This window comes from Phyllostomus discolor, chromosome 7 (genome assembly GCF_004126475.2).
Source record: "Phyllostomus discolor isolate MPI-MPIP mPhyDis1 chromosome 7, mPhyDis1.pri.v3, whole genome shotgun sequence".
NCBI lineage: Eukaryota > Metazoa > Chordata > Mammalia > Chiroptera > Phyllostomidae > Phyllostomus > Phyllostomus discolor.
The window spans coordinates 133,644,561-133,672,271 of record NC_040909.2 but is presented as its reverse complement, the minus strand read 5'-3'; the positions used below and the strand labels follow the sequence as shown (position 1 = coordinate 133,672,271).

Sequence of the window (27,711 nt, the reverse complement as noted above, 5' to 3'; positions counted from 1 at the left end):
GCACCTGCTCATAGCCGCAGCTTTAGGAAGCCTCCTCCCCCACGGAGGCAGCCCACCTGCCGCTGTTCATGAAAGGCTGTCCTGTCGAGGAGAGAGGGGGTGGGGTCACGTGACCCAGGGTCTTTCCTTGGGGTATAAAGGACTCAGCACCCATCTTGTTTAAAGCCGAGGATCATACATCCAACTGCTTTCCAGTGGGACCTGCACGGTAGGCGCCCCCTTCTTCTGATGGGTGGGGAGCCAAGAAGAGAGGGTGGGGTGGATGGAGGGGGCAAGGATGGGGTGAAGGGAAGGACAGGGAGGGAGAACGAGGGTAGACATGGACGAAAGGAGCGAGGGAGTCGGGAGAGAGGGAAGGACAGAGAGAGGAAGGGAAGGGAGGGGGGTGGACAGAGAAAGGAGGAGGGAGGGGGTGCTCTGAGACCTGGCTGCGACTCTGGGACGTATCCAGAAAGCCAAGGCCGTCCGAGCCCTTGTGCAAGGGGAGGCAATGCCAGGGAAACAACTGTGGGTGTGTTTACCCGGGAAAACACCTTCCAGTGGGGCTCCTGCGGACCTGTGTGGGCCAGTGACTCTGCCCAGGGTGCCTGTGTGGGAATAGAATCATCATTAATGATGGCCGGCCTTACCGAGCACGGTGCCCTACCCCCCATGCACAAGGATTAGCCATTAACCCTCATGACGCCCGGATGGAGAGCCACCACGTGGACACGTTACTGTCCGTAAAGCGAGTTCCAGGCAGCCTCAGAGCCTGGCTAGGGCCCTCGAGGGAAAGGCAGAGCCTGAGCCCCACAGCCCCACCCCACCCCAGGTCTGCCCAGCCACAAAGGCTTCGCTCCCAGACAATGCCTGCACTGCGTGAGGCCGGTCATTGGGCAGAGCTTGGTGAACCAGGGCTCCAGTGTATGCAGCCAGTGTATGTGGGACTTGGGGACCCCTCAGTCCCACAAGGCAGCCCTGTCCACCCCAACCCCCCCACCCAGGGACACTGACAGCCCAGTAGCTTCCTTGAGCAAATGAGGAAAAGGGGGTCCTTCCTCCAGGTGGATACAGCCCCACACCCAAGTGTGGGTCGAGCCCCTGACTCGACCAACAGAAGGTGCTAGATTTCAGCAGCTGCCCTTGGCTGTCTCTCCCCCAGACCCTAATGTGCATGTCCCCGATAGGGGTGTCCCTCACCATTGCTCAGGGCTGCACCCACATTTCCCTTTTCTTAACTCTTAGCTGGGGATGGTCAACCACGGGGTCACAGTACATTCCAGAGAGTGGCAGGCCACCCTGAGGGGCCTCACAAGCAAGCGTCACCCAGAATGGTGCTAGTGCTTCCATGCAGTATGGCTAGGCTGCTGATTTTGGATTTGATGGTCAGCAGGGCAGTGCAAGGTGACACCCATGGACGGGTGACCTCAGTTCGAAGTCTGAGGCACCACAGCCCCCCTACCACGGTGCCTCTTCGCAAAGGCAGTCTCAGCCGGTTACTGGACCTCTCCGAGCCTCAGCTTCCCACCTAGAAAGTGAGGCGTGAGATGGTCCAAGTTCTAGGGTTTCTTTACAAGCTGGCGCACGGAGAAAGCTTGGTGCAGCACCCGGCACAGAGAATAACCTGATAAGTGAAAGGGCAGGGTGTTTAAAGAAATAGGGTCTGACTTACTTTGTTTCTGTGTGGGAAAGCATGCAAACATAAGACTGACCATCGTAGCCACTTCTAAGCGCACTGTTCAGGGGCGGTCAGCACACTCACGTGGCTGTGCAACCGCCCCAGCCTCCACCCCAGACCTTTTTCATCCTCCCGAACCGACACTCTGCGCTGTCCAGCACGAACTCCCCACTCTCCCTTCCCACAGCCTATTTAAAAAAAATTATATTAGAGCTGAGGGAAGGACATGTCTGTAAGAACATCACTTTTCCTCATTTGCATTCTAATAAATATATGCCTGAAAATCCAATAAATGCATTTGCAATTCCAATAAACCCCGTCTTCAGCCTGTCTTCTCTGAGCATCAGGACAAACCAGGGGGATGTCCCCTGAAATGAGAGTCACACGAGAAAGAACCAACCACAGGCACCGTGCTGAACCGACCACCTTCCCCATGTCACCCAACAGGGCTCCAACGTCCACGAGGAACTGGGGGCTTTCTTGTAAGAGCTGCTACTTATTGAACCTTTACCGAGTGCCGGACACAGTGGTTGTCATTGCGAACATTTCCTGAGCCGTTTTTGTCCGTCAGGCTCTGTTGCAAATGTCCTGCTTAGACCACTCATTCCATTCTCACAACGAACTACTAAGGCAGGTACCGTCGTTACAATGAGCCCCGGACCTGAGAAGGGGGACATTTTCACCCTCAATCTCCAGTCTCTGAGCCCAATGATCTCATTAGTGAAATGTGAGTTTGGACTCAAGATTCCAGTGCCTCTTCTGAGCTCAGACGGCCCGGCTTCTCCCACCGTGTGCTGGTAACAATAAAAAGCCCCACTCAGGAAGTGCCAGGTATGGACATCAGCTTCAGGCAAGCGGGCGTGACTTCAGTGGGGTCTTCTGAAAGGCCACCAGCTGCTCACCCATGCACGGGCTTTCCAGGGCGTGTCACTTTCTATCTAGAGACATCCCAGTCCTCGCACCTAGTTTCTAGTCGGGGTTCATGGCCGTGACACGCAGTCATTCAGATATGAACCCCTGCAGAGAGCAGAGAGCCTGCCTAACCTTGAAAGTGGACCTGCTCTAAGAATTTGTCTGGCTCAAAAAGGTTTCAGGCAGAGCATTCAGCCTGAGCAACATCAGACCATCAGCAGAACATTAGAGAATGCTCGAGCTGAGTGAGAATCCTGAAGAACTCCCACCCTGCTCTTTTGCATTCATTCAACAAACATTTAGTTCACAGCCACCAGAGACGCTGCTAGGCCCTCTAGGGGAGGGTCCATAGAGTAGTGACCTCACATCCTACACGCGTGTTCTCCTCTGAAACACCTTCCTCAATGCCAGGCCCTGCCCACCGGCGGCATGCCCACGGCAGCCCTGGGCGCCTATGCACAGCCGCCAGGGCACGGGGCAGACTTTGCCTTGGGGGGAGCTCATTGCATGTGGCTGCAGCCCTGCAAAGGGCAAGCTCGCGGGTGCAGCACTGGCTGCATTTCAGCCCCTGCTTGCTTGCTCGATGCAATACTTCACATGTTGCACAACATGTACAACCTTACCCAGCAGCCCTGAGTGTGCCACTGGGGTGATGCGGTCCCACTGCATTATCACTCACACTTGGTCCTAAAAACATGCTCGAAAGCCAGAGAGTCACGGTCAACCACCCGTCTAGCATTCCTTAAGGAGGGACATTTCTGGGAAGTGAATGTCCTTCCAAAATCCCTCTGGTCTTGAAGCTTTTCCCTTCCCTGTGGAATACACGGTTGAGCACAGGAAGTGCCTGCTGCTGACCTGGGCGCAGAGCAGCTTAAGTTGAAATGTGGTGGGCTCCTGGACGCTGCCCACCTTGCCCCTTCCCCCTGGCTGCCCCTGAGACACGTCTCTCTAACCCCCGGGACAGCCACAACGTGTTCCAATTGCTGAAAAGCCAAGGAAAGGGAGAAAGGTGGAACATAATTTGCTGGCAGGCAGCGCCGGCACGCCACGGCCAGATTTACTCACGTCAGGTGATGGTACGAAGGTTCAAAGTCAGCCTGCTAATAGGCATTCAGGATGCTGCTGTGGCACCGTGCGTGGGTTACTTGAAATTCAATTGGCCAAAGTCAGAGCGGGTCATTGGCTCAATTGCCTCCCTTCCCCATTAGTCTGTGAACAAGTCACAGGTGAGGAGTGTGCATTCCTCACCATGCATCCCCAGATCCCTGCAATGTGCCCGATGAATGAATGAATGAATGAATGAAACATGCCCTCAAGGAGCGTCTAGTAAAGTTTCCATTTTACAGATGGATAAACTGAGTCTCTTTAATGGCACAGTGTTAGTGAGGGGCAAAGCGGGAACAGAAAGCTTTGCAGGCTTTGTCCTTGGGCTCTCTGCCTGGTGGGACAAGGGGTCCTGTGGCATTTCTGAAAGCACACCTGTCACACTCCACTGGCTTCTCTCCCAGAAGGCCGCTCCTGGTGGCGCCTCAGTCCCACCCTGGGCTCTCCGGTGATGGCTGTGCTGCTCCTCATAGGGATGCTGGTGGCCCCCGGTGTGGGTGAGTACTGGTATTCTACTCTGTGCTTCTGCCCTAGTGTGTAATCACTTACCCTGAGCCCTGGGACGCATTGCCAAACTTCATCTGATTTGCCCATGTCTGCTTTATCCCCTTGCCTGAGGGGTGATGGAAGTCAAACATTAATGATAAGCTGTGAGTTTAATTCATTGGATATTTTTGAGCGTGCTGTATAGTGCATGACAGATGAGGTGGGGAGCCAGGAAGGACCAAGGCAAGGTGCGCAATCTTCTCTCCACCTGGTAGCACCTGCTTCCCCTTTGCTCACGGGCCACTGTCCCTTGTTTTGCTGATGACCCTGGAGTGGCCTTCCTGACAGGCGACAGCTCTTGTCCCCTTTGGAGGTAAGGCCAGTATAAAGGGGGAACACACAACCCCCACATCCTAAACTCGGGCCCCATGCCACCAAAACCTAGTCACCGAAGCACACTTCTTGGCAGCCTGGAACAGTCATTTCAAGTTCCCTTGGAGTCTTGGTTTCAACTCTGCGTCTTCTGGCGCGGTCTGCTTTTCTTCCCTGTCTGTACGCTTGTGTAGCTCTCCAACACCCCGGCTCACCGCTCTCCTTCCCGCAGAGGGTCGGGCCCTGGAGTAAGGAGCTGCCTGGGCGTCCTTCCCTTCCCTTCTCACATCCAGGAGAACTCCGGACCAACACCCTGGACTCCCCCGCTATAAGCCTCCCTTCCAAACATTCCAATATAAGAGTGAGGCAAAATGGGTCCACAGTATTAGTGACCACTATTCTTGACTATGACCCAAGTGAGTGTGGACAGCACAAGAGGTCTGCTTGTTACCTGGAGCCTGGAAGTGGAAATTACAGTGTAGCCTTTGCACATAGGACTCGGGGTCTCCCGCCAGGCCCAGATGCCTCCAAACAGCACCCGGGACCCTCTCTCGGGCAGAGCACACCAGCCACCTGCAGAGGTAGCTGGGCTCCCGTTCACTCATTACTTCTTCCGAGTGCACTTTTTTCCTTATGACATCGTTTTTATCATGAACTGGGACCCGATTGTTAGTGCGACTGGGGCTTGTATGTCAGCCACTCGAACTTGACCAAGACTTCAACCCAACTGGATCAAGTTCCAGCCATGAACTTGACCTGCCTCGTTTTTGGTGACAAAACTGTCAAGTACTCTATAGCTTCCTGTGCCCCCTCATGGCTGCCCCCAGGGCGGTCTGAGTCGGAATCTGAGACCACGCGTCAGGTGTGTGTGTCATAGGGAGGGTCTCGGTGCCTCACTGAGCAGACGGCCTCCCTGCAGGCTGTTTGCCGTCCCCGGGGCAGGGCTGGGTGCTGCCGGCCTGTCTGCCCCTCCACACAGCGGGGCAGCGCCGGTCTCCCTCTTCTCCTCGCTGTGAAGGCAGGCAGGGGCTGGCCGGCGAGGTGGCGGTAGACCTGTGTGAGGAGACGGAGGCACCCTCGGGCCTCCCACGTGCACCGTCAGCTCCGCACCTCAGGGAGCTTTGCGATGGAGTCTGTTGCACCAGCCCCACGGCACACGGAGATACAGGCTCTCACTCCCCATTGTCCTCTGAGGCTCCCTCTCCCTCCAGAACCCCTGGGGGTGGCGGCGGGGCCCGGCAAAGGCAGGCTGAGTGCCTTCCTGATGGATCTTCAGGGTACAACACTTAACACTGGGACATCCCACTGGCAACCACTAAGAGACCTTACCCTTCTGCCATCTAGAGATGACGTCCCCTAAATTTGCTAAATGTTTGCTGGACTAAGAGTCTGTGTTCCTGGTGGGCATCACTCATTGGCCCTGCGGTGGCTGGTTCAGCCGCGGTGCACTCATTCAGTCGCTGAGCAGACAGCGACCGTGCGTCCACTGGCAGCGTGCTCGCCCTCAGGGAGTGCCCCGTGGAGCGGGAAGCAGCTGCACGGGCAGGTCACTGTAGCACAGGGTGATCAGCGCAAGGAAAGAAGGAAGCCTGGCACTGGGGGGGCCAGGGAAATGCTCCTGAAGCGCCCAGGCCGGGGGCCAGGCGGGACTCCCTGAGCTTCCAGCGGAGCCCTGAAATGTTGGAAGGAGTTGGCAATGCAGAGTAGAGCGGACAGAAGAGCAGGCCCCCGGGCCTCGGGCACAGCAAAGGCAGGGCGACAAGAGGCAGCTGGGTGTCCAGAAAACGTAAGCTTTCCAGCAGCACAGGAGATGAGGGTCGAGGTAGGAGGTGGCTGGGCCGAGCTAGGCGGGGACCAGGGCAAGGAAAGCCTAGGTGCCTGGTCGGAGCTGCCGGCGCTCCACCAGGGAGTCTCAGTTTCGTTGTCCGTAAAATGCTGTGCTAACACGCACCTCACGGGGTCGGGCAGAGGGTGAGAGGTGCAGCGGACACTTGCCACCTGAAGCAAGAACGGTACCAATGCCAGTCACGTCCCTCTCCCACCGAGTCAGAATTAGCTTTGTTGTGGTGAAGTTTATCCTTACATTTCTTCTGACCCCCTCCCCACTGCCCTCTGGACTGCGTGAGTCAGCTAATCCAGTCCCCTGAGATGAGCAGTTTCAAAGCCAGGGTGACTTTGTCCGTTGCCAATGAAAGTGTGTGGGTGTCGATATCCTGACCGTTAGGGGGAGTATGTGAGGGCCCAGTGTCCCCTATTAGCACATTATAGCCACGGGACCGTCCCTCACCTCCAGAGCAGGAACTTAAAGACCCGTGGCACCAGGAATGCCCGGGAAGTCATTATCTAGGAGTGGGAAAGAGTTGACAGTTGCCGCTGAAGTATTCTTAGCTGCTGGCTGGTGTGATGTGAAACAGTGAGCAGTGGGCTTACTGGGCAGTGATGCCAGGTGCGCCCTAGCAGTCCCCAGGACCCTGGGACAAGATCGCAAATGGAACTGAAGCCCCCTCCCGCCTGGAAAGTCTGCGCTGCTGTCTTTAGGAGCTACTACCCCTGAGACCCGGCACACGGCAGGTGCCGGAAAGATATACGTAGGACTGAACTGACGGGCATCCGGCCACCACCCTGGCCGTCACCCAGCCTCAGCCCAGCCGGCAGGTGGTGGCCGCGCTCATACCAATCCCACCTCCTCCTGCGCAGGGAGCCACCCTCTGGACACGCCCCACCGGCCGCAGGAGCTGCTGCCAGGACTCTCAAAAAACATCAGTAAGTGTTCTTTGGACTTTTCTTAGGAGACGGAGCTGGGTAGAGCGTGGCCTAGGGCGGCGGCAAAGAAAATGCCCCCTTCTGACTATGCCCCAAAACCACTTACTGTGGCGACGTCTGTGGGTGAAGGGATTCAAAAGCCTCTCCCTCAGCAGGCTGACCCACCACCAGTCTCTCCTTCGAGACAAAATACTAAAAATTCCCATCGAGAGAGAAATGGCAGCTGGAAGGGAAAACCAAAGGGAAATGAACGGTCTGATCATAAGGGTCAGAGGTGACTGGTCACAAGGGTCAGAGGTGACTGGTGTGTTAGCTTCCACCTGAGCTCTGAGCTCCCGAAAGCAGAGTGACGACAGACAGATGATGTTGTAATGTCCCAGGGGGAGGGGACACTCTCTCGTAGGGGCGGATTGCAAGGACCTCTCGGGCAGGTTCTTACAGGGCCATCGCTGGAGAACTTAACGCACCCTGAACTCGCTGGCCGCCAGCCCCGAATTCAAGGGTCACATCCGACCTCTCAGGGCGGGGAGCCGAGTGGGCCCAATGATTTGCGTACGGCTCCTGCAGTCCAAGTGCTCAGTCCCACCCAGACCCAGGGGACAGGTGGCCTCTCTCCGAATGGCACGGTCCCCAAGGGAAGGCCAATGCCCCCGGGACATCCTACCTTTAAACTCACGGGCCACACTGGGCACTTAGAAGACCTGGGCCAGGAAGCAGCGTGCCAGGCGGCCCTGGTGGCCATCCCTCCCCAGCGACAGGGGCCTGGCAGTGACCACGCAGAGCCCGGCAGCCCCGGGTAGGGCCGCCCTGGGGTCCCCCCTGGCCCAGAGGGTCCATTCCCCGTAGGAACCAGTGTCTCTAGTGACAACTTCACAGCCGCAGGTTCTGGGGCGCCCGGGGCCTGCCCCAGAGTCACCCCGCCTGGCACTGATGGCTCACCTACAGCTCCCACCGGTCCAGGTGCCCCTGACCACCCAGGGCTTTGTTCGTGTTTGTGTTCCTAACCATGGAGCAGCGTTGCCTAGTGACACAGGTGTTGTTACATCTTATCGGGTCTCTATTGTGGTAACCGTGCTCCTGGAACGTTAGCCCCGGGTCAAATCTGTCCTCAGAGGAAGGGAAAGGGTTTTCACTTACTCTCCACCCGGGGGGGTGTAATCTGTTGTCTCTTCCTTCCGCTTAGATGTCACGCTCCTCAATGGCATGTTTAAAAATGTGGAAAGCGCGTCCGAAATTTTCGGTAAGTTCGGGCTGAGTGAGGCTGTAGGCCCCAGAGCTGGTGCGCAGGGGTGGGGCGAATCTCAGGAAATGACCTTGGTCTCTGATCCCCGCACGCCCATGGCCCCCCAGCCAGCTCCAAAGAATTCGGTCCAGGTTCTGGGCACACAGGCAGCGCCTTGAGTGCGGGGTGCCTCGCCGAGTCGCCCAGTAGCCCACCTACGGGGGAGGAAACGGCGGCTCAGGACTCGCCCAAGGCCGCACGGCTGAAAGAAAGAAGTTCTCCCCTGAATCCAGACCTTAGTCTCCCTGCACCCAAGTAACTTTATTTTCTGTTCCCAACTAGTAACTATGCCTAAGACCTAAGAATTCCAACAGGCATCAAGCATTCGATTTACCAATAACATATCTATTAAGCAACTTTGAATTACCATAGTGGTTTCTATCACTGATTACTTAAGTTACTGAAAATATAAGACGATCATACGACGGACGCGAGCCAAAAAGATTCTGAGCTGCGATTGAATTAGGCAGCGCTGGTCACAGACTGCATCTGACTGCACACGTGACTGAGGGGAGGTGCCTGGGGGTTTTTGAGTGAAAACATGTGTTTACATAAACACACACACACACACACACACACACACACACAAATCTTAGCCTGGCTTTTCTCATTAGCGCAGAGTCGTTGCTTCATGTTTTTGCTTAGGACGTGCCGAAATAAAACACACGGGAAGGACATTTCTGTGAGGTGGGAAGAAGCTGAACCATCAGGGCTGGGTCCTGTGGGTCCGTCCAGTGGGTCCTCACAGGCAGCTCTGAACCGCCCCCCCCCCCCCAGTGCCCTCTTGTGACCCCGTGCCCTTCGGTCCCACACTCAGTCCCCACTGGCCCTCTGGTCAGAAGAGCAGGTGTGGAGATGGGGGGTGGTCAGGGTTAGAGCCAAAGAACTGGACACCATTTTCACACCCATTTTGTTTGCAAGAGCATTTTTGTTTAGGGCAAGTTATTGTCACTGGTGGATACCTCGGGCATGGCTCTGACCTTCAGCTTCTTACCTGTGAAACAAAAGTGATGGAATAGCACCTGCCTTCGTGTGATTAACATGAGGTTTACAGGACAAGAGAAAAAGCGAATGCTTTCTAAAGCATCACTCTATTGTGCTATTTCAAACACAGTGTCAGGAACATAGTAGGTGCCCCCAAATTACTACCATCCATACCTATTCTCTTCCTGCACTGACTTACAGGTCTCCAGTGTCCGTAGTCTATCATTGAGGATCCATTCAGCAAACCGACAGTGACTTAAATAATAAAGTTCTTTAAGCATCTCACATAAGCCATCTGTGGGCACCAGGACTGGTGCAGTAAGTAGCTCAAAGCCGGTCTGAGACCCAGCAGGCTCGTTCTGTCTTGGCCCATTGCTCCCCAGGCCTATAGGTTTTCCAGTGTGAGGTGTGGACCTCATGGTTGCAAAGTGGCTGCTGCAGTTCCAGCCAGCACATCCTCACCCACATTCAAGGAAGGAGAACGGTATAGATCAAAAGGATCTCCTTACACGCTTTTATTCTTTATTAGGAGAAAAGGGATTTTCCAAAGCCTCTCATAGACTTTCCGTTAAGTTGTTTTGGCCACATCTGGGTTCTGTACTCAGGTACTCAACCCTAGACCATTGGATGACCATGACCAGCTGCAAGTGATCGTGTGACCTCCCCGGGGCCTTGGGGAGAAGGCTCCCCTTCCTTGAGTACTGTCACTTTTGTTGGCAAGGAAGAAGGGATCATGGCTATTAGGTGGGCAAGCAGCAGGGGCCCCGGCTCATAAACCGACTCCCCTTTAATAGTCCAGCACAGCCCTGAGGACACAGCAGGTGCTGAGCAGGTTGAGGAGGCACCAGCCCCTTGCGCGGTACGAAGTCGCGGGCCAGGGCTCCCTCCCCGGCTCTGGCTGCCAGCACCCGGCCTGCTCCCCCCCCCTCCAGACTGCCTGGGCTCCCACTTCACCTGGCTGCAGGCCGTCTTCACCAACTTCCCCGCACTGCTGCAGTTCGTCAGCGGCCTGAGGTGCGTGGCTGGCCTCTGCCCCCGCGACTTGGAAGACTACGGCTGCGCCTGCCGGTTTGAGATGGAAGGGCCGCCCGTGGACGCACCGGACAGGTGAGCAGGACCCCAGGGGAGGCCGTGGCGGGCCGGCTGGTGCTCAGCAGGGCAGGGGCACAGAACACTCCCTGCTGGGGGGCTGCTCTCCTCACCTTTAAATCGCAGTTAGTCCGTGATCTGCTCGCATCCTAGGAAGTTGTCAAGACCCTATGTTACGTCCAGTGTGCTAACTTCATTTCAGTGTCTCCGAGTTCGGGTCCACCACCCAGATGCACGCTAAAAGGCAGGTTCCGGAGACCCCGCCCAGATCTAGTGACTCAGGTGACCTTCAGGGAGAACCCGGGAGTCTGGATTTTAAACAATCCGTCCAGGTGACTCCTAAGCATAATAAATCCTGAGAACTGCCTTGGATTCAGGATAGGTTTCTGTTCAATTTTCCACAAACGTGTACCAAATACCAATAATATGCGAACACCACACTTAATATAAACAGAATGCCATCCCTGCCCCAGAGAGGTGTGTGTCTAGTGGGGGATGCAGAGGAAATATCAATCAGTGCCCCGTAAGGGTGTCCTCCCTCCCCACACACAAGGGGAGTGAACTAGAAGCAGGTGCCATCAGACTGGCAATCAGATTTGTAATCTTGGAGGCATCAAGTGTTAGCAAGGATGCACCAGACAGACCCTGGCAGGTGGAGGGGCCTTTAGGAAAAATCGGTGGAATCCGTTAGGGGTTTTTGACATATCACCTACGACCCAGTAATTCCAGTCCTCTGCTCCCCTGGGCTCTGTGACCCGAGGCACGTTACTGAACTTCCATGTGCTCCAGTTTCTGACCTATAAAATAGAGGTAATAATAATGCCAAACTTATAGAGATATAATTGAAGATTAAGTGGCCAAGTACGAGTTAAAGAGGTTGGGATTCTGCCTGGCTAATTAAGTACCCGAGAGTATGAGTGAGTAAGCGAGAGTAAGCCGTAGGAGGGCTGGAGCAGGAGTAGTGACAGTAACGAATGACAGCAGTAGTGACAGCAGCATTAACAGCCGCCGCAGTGGCAGTAACAGTCGCTGCAGAGCTGCAGTGGCGGGGGAGTGCTGGCGATGGTGGTGCAACAGCAACGTGCTGGTAGGATCCTGCTAGTAGTATCAGTAGGCACAGTATCTGTTGTAGCATTAATAGTGCCAGTTACTATCACTGTTTACTATTTACTGCAGCCGTAGTATCAGCCGTTGTAACCATAGCAACAGCGGTAGCAGCAGTAGTACGGAAGCGAGAAATGGGATGCAGGTCTCGACCTGCTCCCAGAACCACGTCCCCACCCCACTGGGGCCCAGACCCAGTGTGAGGGCGTGTGTGTGTTCTCATCCACACAGGCTCACAGAAGTGGAAAGGACTCCTCTTTGGAATCCATGGGGCAGCCCTGGTCTCCCTGGCGTTTCTCCCCTAGAGCCCCTCTGCGAATGCATCAGGGCAGCCTCTGGGCTCCCCAACACCCGGGCTCCCCTTTCTTGCTCCTACCACGTGGGAGCCTCTGTGGACACACGTGTCTCCCACCCCACTCCACATCCTCTGAGGGCGGTCTATACAGAAGTATTGCTTTGTAGCCCCAGCACGGACCTCAGCAGCTGGCCCAGAAAGCTCAATAAATCAACTGATTGACCGGGTGGTCAACTTCTAATTGCTTTTCAGAGATGAAAAAGAAATAAATGGATTGATTAGAAAGTGATATGTCCTTGACTGAGAAGGACGAATGGCTTTGAAATGAAAACACAGATCTGTCCCATCTCCAAATCCCCAAGAGAAGGGGTAGGTCACCTCCGGACCGGAGAGCAGAGCCCCATTCCGGGACCGTGAGCGGACCAACCCTGGAGCCAGCTCGCTGACCCGCAGAAAGGGGGAGGCTGGCTCTGTAGGGGTGTGGTGCCGGGGCCCTTTCTGGCAGCGTTTTCCTTTCGGGTCCTCCCTTAGCACTTCCTTTAATTAGTAAAACACCTTGAAAACCTGGGAGTCAAAGCAACGAGGCAGTAATTCATCACTGCCTCCAGCCCCAAAAGAATGATCAAAGCGCTGACAGCGAGAACCTGGCAGGATCGTGGGTCCCACTCAACTTCAATTACGTTGCACTGTTCAGTGGATAGGGTGGGGATTTCCAAACTCCTGGAGGACAGGGTATGGCCACCTTGAATTTGCACACCGGGTTGCAAAAATAATTGCTACCAAGTTTTGAGCCCCTACCACATGGCAGGATTTATATGGATGATTTCTTGAATCTCCCCAAATTCTTATGAGTTATGTCATGTGAGGAAGTTAGTAACTTGCCCAAGGTCATCAGCTGCCTGTATATTTTTTCTTCGTTCCACTGGTCTCCACTGGCCTCCTCTGTGCTGCTGCCAGCTGACCACATGGAATGCCGGCTATACTCTGTGATCAACCTTGGCCTTGGCAAGCTACAGAGCCCCACGCGTCCAGCCCTCACCTATGTAAAGGCTCACAATAGGAACAGCACCTGCTGCCTAGGCAACATAATTCAAATAGTGTGTGAGTGTGTGTGCGTGTGTGGGAGCGCACTGTTTGAAACAGACCGCCGCCAGGAACCATCCGGAGACACGGGGTGACCGCGGGCTGTCTGCCTCGCTCCTGCCCCCGCCCCTTCCTGCCACAGATGCTGCTTCCAGCACCGCAGGTGCTACGAGGAGGCCGCTGAGACGGACTGCCTCCAGGACCCCAGCAAGATGAGCACGGACATCAACTGCGTCAGCAAGAAGATCACATGCGGTGAGCACCTCTAGGTGTCCTCGGGGTGCTGGGTGAGAGAAGACTGTTCAGAGGCCCCAGACAGGACCAGGCCAAGGGCTCCCAGAGGTCAAGTTCATCATCATCACCACTGGCATCCTTGTCATCTATACATAGGGCCCCATGAGAGCTGGTTCTGTGGCACCACCTACACCTTGCACAGTAGATGCACACTACTTGCTTTTTGGGTTGACACAATAGTTAATCAGCAGATCATTTGATGTACAGTGTTCATGTTTGTAGCAACCCTGGGAGCTTGGGAAGGGCAAATAGTTGGCTACTCACATCCCGTGTGACTAGGGGAAATTATGACCTCCTCTGAACCTCATGAGGATGGGGAGGGGAACATCTGTTTCAGAGACTTGTTATGCAAGATAAATAATGCTCGTAAAAGAGTGGGCGTGGTGACTGGTGTGTGTTAGGAACTCAATGGTGGGAGTGGAGAGAGAAGCTGTGATGCGTGAAGAAGGCCCTGGTGGTGGTTTGTAAGAATCAGCTGTCCACCTTGCTCTGCTGTGTGACTCCAGGAATTTTGTTTCATGTCTCTGGGCAGAGGAAGGAGAATAGCAAGGGCGGCGGGTGGGGGGGAGCATGGTGCCTTGGTGGTACCATCTTGGAGCCACCCTGTGGAAGTGCCTACTATGTGCCATACGCTTTATACACCACAACTCTGATCTCCTAGAGAACCCTGTCAGACGGGGGTCATTATTCCCAGCTCCCAGACAAGGAGAAGGGAGCACAGAGACATTAGATAGCTTGTTCAGAGTCACATGGCTGCTAAGTGGCAGAGCCAGGGTTTGAATCCAGGTGAGAGGGACTCCACAGGCCAGGTGACAAGGACAAGCTAGAGTAAGGAGCTTCCAGAAAGATGTGAGGAGAGGCATGGGTGTAAGTCACTAGGTGAGGCACACAGCGAACACTGAAGGCACTATGCATTCATTCACTCATTCATTCACTCACTCATTCATTCACTCACTCACTCACTCATCCATTCATTCACTCATTCATTCATCAGAAATGTGCTGAGCTCCTACACCAAGTCCAAGACAAGTGTCCAGGCACTGGGGACATCCTGATGGTCTATAATTACATCATCATTGTTAGATGCCGAAAGTACCAGAAACAAATGCTACATCTGTTAGATAGTGACAGGAGCTGTGCAGGACAGTCCGTCAGGGACAGGCACAGGGAGGCTGGGGTGGGGGCCCCTGTTTAAGCAGGAAGGTCAAGAGCAGCCTCCCAGGGAAGGTGACGGTTGAGCCAAGGCAGAGACGAGGCGTACTGGGGAGAAGGGCAGTGCAGATGGATGAATCAGCACCCGTGGCCCCGAGGCTCGAGGTGCCTGGCGTGTTTGAGAAATGGGGGGCCAGTGAGTCAGGAATGGGGTGGGGAGGGAGAAGGAGATGAGGCCTGAGAAGGAGTGGGATCAGCGGCTTTGACTGAGTTGGGGGGTTCTGAACACAAAAACCGTGGCGTGACGGTGTGACCCAAGTGTCCAAAGGATTGCTCTGGCTCCTCGGTGGGACCGGACTGAGCAGCCGGGGAGGCGGCAGGGAGTTGTTAGGAGGCCACTGATGCAGCCCACACAGGAGGTGACGGAGCGGCCAGGACAGTGGAGCGGGGAGGGGGAGCCATGGCAGACTCTAAACAGGATGACAGCAGAGCCCATAAGATGGCTCGATGGGTCGTCGTGTGAGTGTTAGTGTGTGTGTGTGTGTGTGTGAGTGTGTGAGAACAGGAGGGCACAGGGGTCCAGACTGGACCCACCCAACCCCTGAAGAGGTGGAGCAGGCACCCGAGGAGATGAGGAGACCAGGGGAGGCGTGGGGCATGGGCAGTGCAGAGCGGGAATTCAGCTTTGGAGTTTGCATTACCTCTTGGGATTCCAAGTGAGCTCTTCCAGCTGGCTCTGCCCCCCTTGCCCCATGCACAGAGTCCAGGGACCCTTGTGAGCGCCTGCTGTGCACGTGCGACAAGGCCGCCATTGAGTGCTTGGCCCAGTCCACGATCAACTCCTCCCTGATCCTGCTGGACCCCGCCTTCTGCCTGGCTCAGCCTCCAGGTAGGAAGACACCGGCCCTGTATCCTTGGCAGGGTTGAGGTGGGGGCAGGAGCTGCTGTGGGCCCCTGGTGTGGGTGCTGTGTATCTGCAGGGGCCGAGGCCATCTCCTCACGGTCTGCACACCCACTCTCTGTGGGTTTCCTTTACAGAGACAACCAGCAGGAAGGAGCTGACGACCCTTCTGCCCAGAGGTAAGGCCTCCCAGGGGGGCTGTTCTCACTCGGACCTGATGGGAGCTGGTGGACCGGCATGCGTTATACACCTGTTATTCCCTGTTCCCCAAAGTTCCCACGATCTCTGAGTCCCAGCGCCACGGGTACCTGGGGTGGGGAGTTCAAGGTGCACCTTCCCAGAGCGTCCCTCGTTTCCTGGGCTGGGGTCTCTTCCCCAGAAATAGCGCTGCAGTGTTTGGTGAAGAGGGAGCTGACGTGGGTGTGTGTGGTGGATCTCTGGGCGTGTGCACGCGTGGTATGGTATGTGCCTGGTGCATGCACACGTGTGTGTATGTGCGTGTGCATGCGTGTGGGGTGTGCGCTGCATCTCCAGGCATTCTCTGAGCCCAGCCTCCTTCCTCTCCGCCATCCCACCTCCCCGTAGAACAGCGATCTCCGCCAGTCAGGGTGCCACACGCCACAGCCCCCCTCCTTCAGGGGACGCAGCCCTTTCACCGTCACAGCCTGTGTTCGGTAGCGTCACCTCCTCCCCCAGAACCCAGAGCCACCTGGAGTCCCTCCTGAGCTGGGGGCTTCTGGGTACCCCTGCATTCTGGGAGGTGTACGAGAGGCAGGGAACCCTAAGACAGAGGAATGACACCCCCTCTTGGTCCTGACCAGCCTGTTCTTGGCTGAGACCCTTGGTGTTGACCCCGTGCCCACCACTCATTGCCGTTGGGGGCTCTCTATTTTCAGTGGAGCCCGTGGAGCCCGCGGAGCCCACAGACAGCGGCCTGCTGGCCCTCTCAGGAGAAGGTGAGCTCAGAGGGACAGGCATGCGACCCAAATGCCCCTTTCGATGATAGCATGTGACTACTTGCTGGAATCACCTTCCCTTGCATGCCCCTGCCTGGGCCTGCAGTGGGTCAGCCTCAGTACATTCCAGCACCAATCCTCCCTCCTCCTGACCCCAAACCTCCACTTGTCCAGCTTTCGCCCGCACTCCGACTCCAGCTCGGTGGGGCTGTCAGAGAAAGTGCAGAGTGCCCCCCCCCCACCCCCCCGCCATCTGAAGTTGGACTGTGGATGGACAGCGAACAACTTTTAAGTACAAGTATGTCCCATGCAAATTCCGGGACACACTTAGCCTAAGAAAGCATTTGCTACTCATCGGGAATCCCAGTTCAGCTGGGCACCCTGTAGTTTCAGGTGTTAACTCTGGCCACCCTGCACCTCAGGGGGTCACAGTGCCCAACGTCTCCCTGGAAGTTCGTTTGTTTCTCCCCCCTGTGGCTGCTGCTGCTGCTGCTGCTACAGTAAGGAGAGGCAACCAGGTGTGACTCACTCCTGGCCATGTCCATGTCCATGTCCATGTCCAAGGGTTTCTCATCCTCAAGAGCTCCAGGACAGCCTGTGCCTTTGGGTCCAGGTCTAGAAAAGACATGAAGTGGCACCTGTGCCCCACCAAAGCTTCACCAGATGCCCTGCCCAAGCAGTAACCACTCCCGGTGACTTCCAGTCTAAATGAAAGAAAATGCTGCAGACTTCACAGCCCATCAGACAATCCCCAAATAGTCCCCAGCTGGTACATTGTCCACTGTCGCCCGCCTGAACTCCCCTCCCCTTGTGGCATGAACCTGGGAAACATGGAAAGGAAACAGGTTTCCTCAAGGAGCCTGGAGTCCAGCTGGGGAAGGGCGGTGGATGCACACACCTTTGCCCCCAGCACACATGCACTCATGCCCGAGACCTAGTCGGTGCACACGGGTGCCCTCCGGAGAGGCCGTGGCCTGAATGCGGCATCGACACCCCCCCACCCAGGTGCAGGTGAGACAGGCTGTGAGCAAACACCGTAGGGCTTGTGAGTGCATCCCCGCCACGGGATGAAGCAGTCACGTGTGGGTGGCGGGAAGGTTTGGGATACAATCCAGGCTTTCCCACTTTTTAGCTGTGTGACTTCGGCAGAGTGGTTTAACCTCCCCAGGCGTAAAGCAGGGTGACTGCAGACCTTTCTGTAAAGAGCTGGACAGCAAACATTTTGGACAGAGGATCTCTGTTGCAGCTGCCCAACTCTGCCCCCCTAGCAGGAGAGCAGCCGTAGACAGTCCGTAACCAGCTGGCTGTGGCTGTGGCTGTGTGCCCATAAAACTTTATTTACAAAAACACGCCAAGGGCCAGACCATCCTTTACCAGCCCCTGAAAAGGGCTGATTATACTTGTCCTGTAGGGCGGCAGCAGATTGAATGAGAGAGAGCATGGGCAGGTTCTGGGCCAGCCTCTTCTTCCAGAAGCTCCAGTGGAACTGTAAAAGCAGCACACACCACCTGTCTAGCAGGACACTGGAGGACTAGCCTAAAGCACGTAGTCTCATTTAATGCCCGCCCAGCTGTATGGACCTTCATGCTGAGATGGTAGATTGAGACGGATAAAGTTGTCCAAGATGCAGCACCGAGTGGTAGGGCTGGGACTCAGGCCTCTGATGGGTCCTTGCTTCCTTCTAGAATAACCTCCCTCCCACAAGGATCTGATCCAATCAGGGTAAATGCCAGCTCTTTCTCCCACTGGCTGGTTTCCTCGCCTGATCCCAGGACTGACCCTGATCTGGCCCCTTGGCCACTGACCCGGAACTGAAAGAGCACCAAGACCCAGACACGCTCACCGCCCGATCAGATTGCCGTGGCCTCCTCCCCTCAGTCCCTCCGCTCCCAGCCCATCGTGTTTACAAGCGACCCTGGCCTGGCCGAGGTGCTGGGCTGGACTGGTCATCGGTGACTGGTTGCTGATGGGGCGGGTTCTCTCCGCAGTGTCTGCTGAGACCAGAGGCGACCAACTGACCACTCTCCTCAGGACAAGTAAGCCCAGGGGACTCCAGGAGACAGCAGAGGACAAATGCCATCTAAATAAATATTCGCATTCAGTTGGGTGACCACTGTTTGTTAGGGCCCTGAGGAAGTATTACTATAACATTTTGCAGATAACGCAGGAAACTGAGGTTCTGGGGGTTAAAAGTTCCAAGTCACTCAGCAAGTGGTTTGTTGGACGGGTCTCTCACTCCAGACTTGGGGCTATATAAGACTTGTTTTCTCTGGGTCATGTGATAGTGACTCACGGAGCACGACCCCTGACCCAGAAATGTCTAAGCCGGGAAGCCATCGGAAGGGTTAACCTAACCATTTACTTTGCTTGTGGCGATGAAGAACCACGGATACTGTAGTAATGAGTACAAATCACAGGTCATAACTGCTTACTAATTACTAAGAGTGGTTCCAGGGCGGAGACATTGTCGAGGACCTCCATGTGCTAGCGTGTTTCTAAGCCCCTACACACAACATTCTGTGAGTTATTCTTCCCTGGTCCTGGTTGTTCACCCCGACTTGACAGCTAAAGGAGAAGCTCCAAGGGGCAGGGTCATCTGCCCGGGGTGGTCCAGGGCTGTGCTCTGTAACTTCTGAATCTGTACATTTCGTCTTTGAGGAGACCCACTGCCCCAGCTTAGAACGATTCAGACTCTCTTTGTCCCCTTAGTAAATGCCCGGTGTGCACACAATACCATCATAGTCTTGATCTCTGACACGTGGAATTTCAAGCAGTTCCTTCCTCTCCAAAGCATCTTTGGAGTGGCCATCTCTGGCCCTCTGTGGGTCAGCCAGCAGTCAGCAGTAAAATAGTAGCCTAGACTGTGGTTCAGAGGGTCAACTTCAGCAGGTGACCTGGGTTTGTGTTCTGCCACTTCCTAGCCGCATGACCTTGAGCAAGGGACCTCCCTTTTCCTGTGCATCACCTTTCTCATCACTGAAAGGGGGCGAGCACTGTGCTCACCCACGGGGTGGTTACTCAGGCAGTATGAGCAAAGCCCTGGGAGCTGTAGCTGGCGTGTAGTACATAAGCTTCAGTCTCTTCAGCTACTGTAACAAAGGAGCACAGACTGCGTGGCCTATCAACAGCAGAAATGTGCTTCTCCCAGTCATGGGGGCTGGAGGTCCAGCGTCTGGCGAGGGCCCTCCTGATCCGTAGACAGTGGTCTTCCTGCTGTGTCCCCACGTGGTAGAAGACACCAGGGTGCTCTCTGGGGTCCCGTGATAGGGCACTAATCCCAGTCATGAGGGCTCCACCCTCACGACCTGATCACCCCCAAAGCTGCACCTCCTAACACCTACTCATGAGGGGCTAAGATTCGGACACGTGGATCTGGGGGGACACGGGCACTCAGTCTGTAGCATAGTATGAGCTTGATTGCTGGTAAAAAGTAAATAAACTCATTTCACAGAGGAGCAGAGGCTCAGCCGCCTTCCTGGAGGCATGTAGCAAGCTAAAGGAGTCACACAGTTCCGCCTCATTCTTCTCTGTTAAAAAAAAAAAAAAAATATATATATATATATATATATATATATAATTCCAACAGACTCACCTGCAGCTGAGTTCCCCAGCAAGCCTCTGTGTGTGTCGGGGTGGGGGGAGGTGCGTCTCCTTTCGGCTCAGCGGTGGCTCCGCCAATGCCAGCTCCCCTGTGAGGCCCCCAGGGGCAGAGCAAAGGCCACGCTGCCCCCCGGGGCCCAGTGGGGTGGGAGCTGCCCTGGAGAAGGAGGTGGGACAGGCTGCTGGGGGGGACACTCACCCTGTCCTTCTTTTCTGCGAGCAGAACCACTGCAACACCCGGAAGGCACAGCAGCTGTGAGCACCCCCACCCCTCCAGGTAAGCACACCTGGCTCCTCCCGCTTTTGACAGCGTTGTTGCCTCCTTTATGTGTACCAAGTCCGGGGTGCTGCAAGGAGGCCTTGGAGAAGATGCCAGACTCACAGTGGGAGAAACCAGGGAGCCAGCTCACCTTTAGCGCACCTGAGAAAGACGAACGAAATAAAAATACCGACCCATTCATAGAGGGACATGGAGGCTTACCTGCTATGGAGAGGCCTTACAAAAATACAGAAAGCTCTATTTAATTTTCTATTTACATCACCTCCAAGTTCACATGGTAAAGATGGCCACGTTTAATATTTGGAAACACTTTCCCTCATTCCCCCCCAAGCATCTGCACAGCGACTCTGCCTGGGCCTCCACCGGCGCCCAGAACTGTGCTGGGTCAGCAGATGGGCGGGGCCCAGCGCCTGCCGTCCCTTCCTCTGGGCCAGACCGGGCTGGACACCTGGCTGCCCCCAGCTGGGAAGGCAGGTGGGGATGGGGGACAGGAGCACCCAGGGGGATCCCGCGGGGGCCGGGGAGCCTGTCTGAGGGGCGGCAGAGCCAGGTCCCGGCAGCCTCGCTGGCCACGGCGGGGACCCTGCGCTGAGCCGCCGTTGCGGTGTCTGCAGGGTTGGAACGGTCTTGGTTGCCCACTGGTGACTGTGGGCCAGGAGCTGGCTTCATTCCCCATCGTTCTTGTCCCCTCATCAACACTGCGCTGGGGCTTCACTTTGAAGGTGCGTGGGAGTGAGCACCACACAAACACGGGCCTGACAGGGACCGTTCTGTCCCATGCGCTGCCGTCCGGAGGGTCCAGCACAGCCCCCTGTCAGATTTAAGGTGACCACAGAAAACCCGGGATACCTGCAGCATCCCCGGCCCCCCGAGAGTCTGCTCTGACGCCTGCAGACCCAGCCTGAGGACCCCGCCCCGCTGCTCCGCTGCTCCGAGTCACCCGTCTGCCTCGGGCCTGGACCTGGTGCCCCTCTGCTCTTCCCGGGTCACTCTTTGAACGTGGGCTGTAAAGTCGTGCATTTGCAGGGTCCGCAGAGGTCGCCACCACAGCCAGAGGGGGGACCGTCATCCCCGCCAGCACTAAGTCTTCGGGGCTGGCTGTGTCGTCTGTCGGACGTGGTCCCGAGCGGACAACTGGGAAAGGTGAGCAGAAGCAGGCAGAGGAGCGTCTGTCCTCTCCCAGCCTTGGGCTCTGGGTAGCTGGTGAAAAAGCCACTGTGTCGTACTGTGCCCTTGTCATGCTGGTGCGATTAGAAGGGGGCCAGCCCCTGGCCAGCGGGACTCAGAGAGGATGGACTTCTGTCGGCACAGCTGCCGGGAGGCCGGGCCGGGGAAGGAGGGTCCTACTGAGCGCTCTCCCCCTCGCACTGGCCCAGAGGGCAAGGGCCTGGCATCGTCTTGGTTTCTTGGGCAGAACTGAGTGCTGGGTCTTAGCAACCGCCCTCCATGGCTCTCCTCCCTCGGGGTGCCTCACCTAAGGCCATGCACCTGCATGGGGCCACAGGCAGCGGGACACGGAGGAGGACTCCGGTGCGGCCTGGGCAGCCCTCCATGTGTGTGATGCGGAGCTACGGGGGGCAGCTGCATTTGAGAGGGAGGCCGAGCCCAGGCGCTCTACCTTCTTGGTTCTTCCCACCAGACCCGTGAAGACCGGGTTTGCCCAGTGCAGGAGGAGGGCAGTAGCGTGGGGATGGGGAGGGAGAGAGAGAGTCAGAAAACCAAGGTTCTGAAGACAAGCTCCACCAGGCTGTGCGCGCCAACCTGATGGAGTCGGGCAGCGAGAGAGGACCACCAGGAGTCCCCCAGGAGGCCGGGTCCTGCCCATCCCTCCACTCAGCAATAAAATGTTGCCCAATGAGCATCTTCGTTCCTGACGAGTCCCCATGCCCAAGGGGATGTCACGAGGGCTCTGGGCAGAGCGGGAGCCCAGTGAGGAAGACTTCTCTCTGAACGACAGCTCATCCCAGACAGGGGACCAGTTGCAAAATAGTCTCCCGGAGGAGTGGTGGGGCGAGACGGAGGGCACAGGGCTCCTGGGAGGGCTAGGGGCCATGGTGACCCCGGCCCCTCCCCCCTTCTGTGAACGCTGTCCTGAGGCTTCTGGCTCTCCTGAGTCCTTGTCTGTTCCCCAGCTTGTGACAGGGTCACCTTCCTGCACCTGGGGAGTGAGGACCGCACACAGGCGATGCCGCAGCTGGGAGAGATGCTCTCCTGCCTGACGCCCCGGTGCCCGGAGGAGTTTGAATCGTACGGCTGCTACTGTGGGCGAGAAGGGGGCGGCGAACCAGCGGACACCCTGGACAGGTAGGGTCGCCCGAGGGTGGCAGGCCAGTGACACAGATGCTGCGGTGAGTGGCGACAGCCCTCCTCTGCCCTGGCTGTCACCTTCAGCCTCACAAAGAGCTTGGTGCCCGGCTGTCTCCCTTAGGGGGGCTCATCACCCCCAGAGGCCCGTCTTCCCCGTGACGGGCTGAGTGTCACTTCCCTGGGGTCATCCACTGACAAAGGGGCAGCCAGACAGATCCCTGCCTTCTGAGGTGGGGGTCTGGGGCTGTACCACAAAGACTCTCCAGCCACCCGGGGGGGGGTCACTCTGCAAAGACACTTTGGAGGCCCCCAACTCTGCCTATCCTGCAAACAAGTGACATATGCAGCCAGGGTCTCCGGTTGATTTGTTCTACCCAAGGCCACAGTGAAATTAGGGTCTCAGCGACTTTTAAGTGTCGCTGGTGAGTTTTCTATCTGAAGTTTGTATTCACTGCTCAGGGAGGATTTTCACTGCCCTCACGCATTCGCTGATTCATTCATTCATTCATGCGCATGTGCATTCAGCCCCCATTCCTTGAGCTCTGGCTCTGTGCCAGCCACTGGGCTCGGTGGCGGGGACACAAAAACGATGGCACGTGAACGGAGCAGATCACACTCCCTGTGCCCAGCAGGAGCTCGCACAGGGAAAGAGGACACTTTTCTGACAAGCCCACGCAGTATGACCGATGCGTGGGGAGAAGCAGGGGAAGCGATGGGGACTCAGCCTGCACATGAGTCGGAGCAGTGCAGCTGAGAGTGGCGGATGAGGCTTCAGGGCTGACGGCAGGCGGGCGCTGGCCCACCCACGCCAGGGCCCGGGTCTCAGAGCACGGCGCTGACGCCTTCCCCAGTGCCCACTGAGGTCCCGCTCTGCGCTGGGCCCTTTTCCAGATGCAGGTCTTGCTTTATGCCCAAGGTAGCCCCTCCAGCCCCTTTTTCAAGGCTGGGGACCCCGTGGGGCAGCCTGTGGGTGTGGGACTACCTGTCCGCTCTGTACAAGCTTGTGGGGCGTGGGGCCGTGGCCAGGGCAGGTCGTGCCTCTGTGTCAATGACAACTGGTGCCCATCCTCAAGGCCCTTAGTTTCCATCTGTTGGAAAATTATCATAATAAATATGCTCATCACTCCTCTTTGCAGTCAACAGGATTGTAAAATTCAAAACAAAAAAAAAAGAACTTCTAGAATTCAGATGTGTCCCCTGGATGTGGCATTTTGGTGCAGCGTGCACCCTGAGCAGCCGTGCGTGGTGGTCCCTGGCCCGTGGCTACGTGGGCCCCACGCGCCCCGGAAAGGGGGCACCGGCATCTCTCGCTGCGGCAGGGCGTGTGGCAGAGGCGGGCGTGTGGCGCTGTGGGGCAGCCGCGAGCTCTGGGCACTAAGGGGTTTGTTGTCCTCGGTCTCAGGTGCTGCTGGTCTCACCGCTGCTGCCTGCGGCAGGTGAGGAGGCTGGGCTGCCTGCCCGAGAGGCTTCCTCCGTCCCCGGCGGGCTGCGCGGACGGCGCCCCCCAGTGTAAGTGCCACGCGCCTGCGCAGGGAGTCACTTCTTCACTCAGGTCAAGGCCATGACCACAGTGCGTGCCCACGCATGCTTTCCCCTGGCACTTCTTCATCCCAGGTTTCATCCTGTGACCTGATGCTCTTCTTAACTTCGAGGCACCTACCAGGCCCCCTGTTGCCCTGGGGAGGAGACTCACATCTGAGAGGCTGAGTCAGCTGCCCGGAGTCACAGCGCTGGCGAGGCGCAGGCCGGGAGCAGGCATCGGAGCCCCGTGCGGGGAGTGCTCACCGTGTGGTTCTAAGTTCCTGCTGTGTGTTAGCAGAGTTCCTCCCCACAGCCGTGGGGACACAGCACCAGGAGGCCCCCCAGATGGCAGAGGTGGAGGCCGAGGTCCCAGGTCGCTCAGGTAGAAGTCAGTGACAGAGCTGGGCTGGGGCCGTAACACCACACTGCCGGTGCCTCGGACCTTGAACCATGCCGGTGGCTCTCTTTTCCTAAGAGGCAGAACCCTTTCCCAAGTGAAATCTTCTGGGGGGCCCCTTAAGGGGGACAGTGGTCCTGGCCGAGGGGACAGGTGGGCCTGCGGTGCAACCCCCCTCTATCCTGGAAGCTGGAGGCTCCTCCGTCTCCATTCAGGGCCTCAGGTGGGGACGGCCTGCTTCCAGCACGGGCCCTGTCTAACCCTCTCCAACTCCATTTCCTCTTCCTCCTCGGTGCATGCATTTCCCAGAGGCTTTGCAGTTTACAGAGGGAAATGCCCAGCGAGGGTTCGTCCTCATCTGTATTTCTTCTGGGGAACCCCTGGCGGGTGGGCAGTCCCCTGTCCCCCTTCCTTCCTCCGAACATTGCATGCACCTCCATGCCATCTGTCCCGCCTTCTAGAATCATGTGCCTCTCACTTCCCAGGAGCTCCATGCTTCCACGTCACTCACCATCCATCCACCCATCCCCTCAATTATCTGCTTACCCAACACACCTTCATCGGGAGCTAGGAAAGGAGCGAGCATGCACGATCCCTGCCACCAATCTCTCAGAGCCTGGGGGGAAGAGGGATGAGCCAGGGACTTCCTAATCCCATGCCCTAAGTGCTAACAGGTGGGGCAGGTGTCTGGGCACGTGGGTAATGCGGGCTGGAGCCCGCCGAGTATGGCGGGGGGTGGAGCATTAGGGAGAAGCCAGAAGAGGCAGTGAGGTGAGACCTTCCCAGCATGGCCGTGCCAGCGGTGGAAGTCCTGAGAAGAGGGAAGGAAGCAAGAAAAATCATAGCATGCCAGGGACACCTGGCAGCGTGGGGCCAGAGTGTGGTTCTGCGTTGCAGGCAGAGAAAGTGGGCACTGGGGAGGCTGTTGAAGTGCGAGGTGAGGCTGGGGGGGATGGACAGGTACTGGGTCATAAACTCGAGACTGAAACATGGACATTCCGTCCTATGGGGGACAAGGGGCCACGCAGGGGAAGGTGGAGAGCCCACGAGTGACAGGATCAGATTATATTGTCATGTGATGCCATCACACCACGAGGTCTCCCCCGCCCAGCTGAAGGCCCCCCCGTCCCTCTGGTCTCAGAGAAGCCAGAACACGCATGTGCGGCGTGAACTCCCACAGAGCTCCAGGGGAGCCGTCCGACCCCTGTGGGCTCCGAGCTCAGGGTCCTGCGCCTGGGGCAGGGACAGGTGATGAGACAGGAGGGGCCTGGAAGCTGGCTCCCTGCCGTCCTGACACTGGGCACGGGGGGGAAGGGCTTAATGGCTCCAGGAAGCAGGCTCACGTGAGCATCTGCCGTACACGCCTCTTCCTGCTGCTCACACACGCACGGCTCTGGGACTGCTGCAAGGGCTGGTGTGCGAGGCCTGGAGGGGCAGGGTGATGAGAAAACACCTGGCTGGTCTGCACTTCATGGTGGGATCAGATGAGAGAACTGCCACAGACCAGACACCTCTTTGAAAACTACGGACGGCAAGGGTATCTGCAGAAAGCTCATCTATGCCTAAGCACCTTGAAACACACTCTGCACGGGCCACACACGCTGTCACCCCCACGCCCGCTGCACGCGACGAAAACACTCAAGAAATATGGTGGAGCAAAAAAAAAATAAACACAGTAGGGGTTCATTCGAGGTCAGCCTGCAGGAAAGATGCTCCGTTGAGCCTTGGGGCCCAAGGAAGCTTTCTGGACCCAGGGACACTCAGGGGCGCTCCACCAAGCGTGAGTGAATCGGGACGACACGGCTGGGAGTGTTTCCAGTAGCGGAGTCAGGGTGCGCTGGGTGCCGACCAAGAGGTTCAAGGTGGGGGGTGGGAGGCCAGCCAGGGCTGAAGAAGTGGTCAGGCCACCACGGAGGCCTTCCCGTACCGTGGTGCCGGCTCTCACGCCTGCTCTCCGCTCTCTCCCCCTCAAAGGTGCCGGGCAGAGCCTGTGCGCGAAGCTGCTCTGTGCCTGCGACCAGACGGCGGCCCAGTGCATGGCCGCTGCCTTCTTTAACCAGAGCCTGGCGAGGGCCGGCAGGCCGGAGTGCCAGGGCAGCCCGGCCCCCTGCGAGGACGGCGAGCAGGGCGGGCCTTCCGCTCCGTCCCCGGGCTCCAGCTCCGAGGACAGCAGCGAGGAGGAGGCTGAGCCCCACGTGGCACACCCGAGAAGAGCCAGGTTTCTGGGGAAGTCACTCGGTCCTGTGCGGGCCGGGCCACCCCACCGCCCCAGATAGAGCCCCCGAGAAAATGAGGAGCACCCTGTTGTCCTGCTTCTTGTTACGGTGACGTCTTTGGGCCACGGCCTCCTCCCCTGGGCAGGGGCACGAAGGGAAGAGAGGCAGTGAGACCTCTGCAGAGGCACTGGGACATGTCAGCTCACACTTGCACGTGCGTGTGGGGAGGGCACAACCGGTGTGGTTCTGTGCTTTCTGTAGTGCACTATGGAGGCTCAATAAATACTCCAATCAATGGTTTTTTCCCCCTTTGGCTTTGTTTTTTTTTAAATTTAAATTGTTGTTGCAGTACAATTTTCTTTTACTCCCATCCCAGCCTACCCAGCCAACCCTCCCGTCTTCCCTCCCATTTCCACCCACCCCTAGTTTTTGTCCATGTGTCCTTATACTCGTTCCTGCAAACCCTTCCCCTTTCCCCCTGAAATTCCCTCTTCTCTCCCCTGCGGTCACTGTCAGCCTGTTCTTTATTTCAGTGTCTTTGGTTATATTTTGTTTGTTTCTTTGTTTTGTTGTTTAGGTTCCTGTTAAAGGTGATATCATATGGTATTTGTCTTTCACTGCCTGGCTCATTTCGCTTAGCATAATACTCGGCTCTGTGTATTTTTAAGAAAAGTTGTAGGCACTGGTGCGTGAAAAGACTGCAAAGGTGACATGACAGAGACAGAGAAGGAAAAAAATGTCTCTGCTCCCTAATCATGGGAAGCTAATTTTCTTCTATTAAAAGAAAAACTATGTACAGCCGGTCATATGAATCACCTATCAGTGACCAATAACCCACCAAAGACGCAGGCCAAGGACCAAGGCGGTAGCTCTCTCTAGTGACCGGGGCGTGGCTGCATGCCGCAGCCACCACGATGAAGAATCACTGCCCGAGGAAGTCCCAGGGCCCTCAGGCA

At 56.8% G+C, this 27,711-nt stretch overlaps 1 protein-coding gene across 1 annotated transcript; it reads left to right on the top strand.

Moving 5' to 3' along the window:
• OC90 (otoconin 90) lies at positions 1–27,050 on the top strand. The gene is made up of 15 exons (XM_036031432.1): positions 1–208; positions 4,078–4,170; positions 7,229–7,294; positions 8,478–8,534; positions 10,493–10,667; positions 13,274–13,386; positions 15,338–15,466; positions 15,616–15,662; positions 16,389–16,434; positions 18,423–18,500; positions 20,252–20,311; positions 21,341–21,457; positions 22,447–22,618; positions 24,024–24,130; positions 26,514–27,050. The coding sequence occupies exons 2-15, from the start codon at positions 4,125–4,127 to the stop codon at positions 26,813–26,815; spliced, it is 1,515 nt and encodes a 504-aa protein (XP_035887325.1). The 5' UTR covers positions 1–208; positions 4,078–4,124; the 3' UTR covers positions 26,816–27,050.
• The last annotated feature ends 661 nt before the right edge of the window (positions 27,051–27,711 follow it).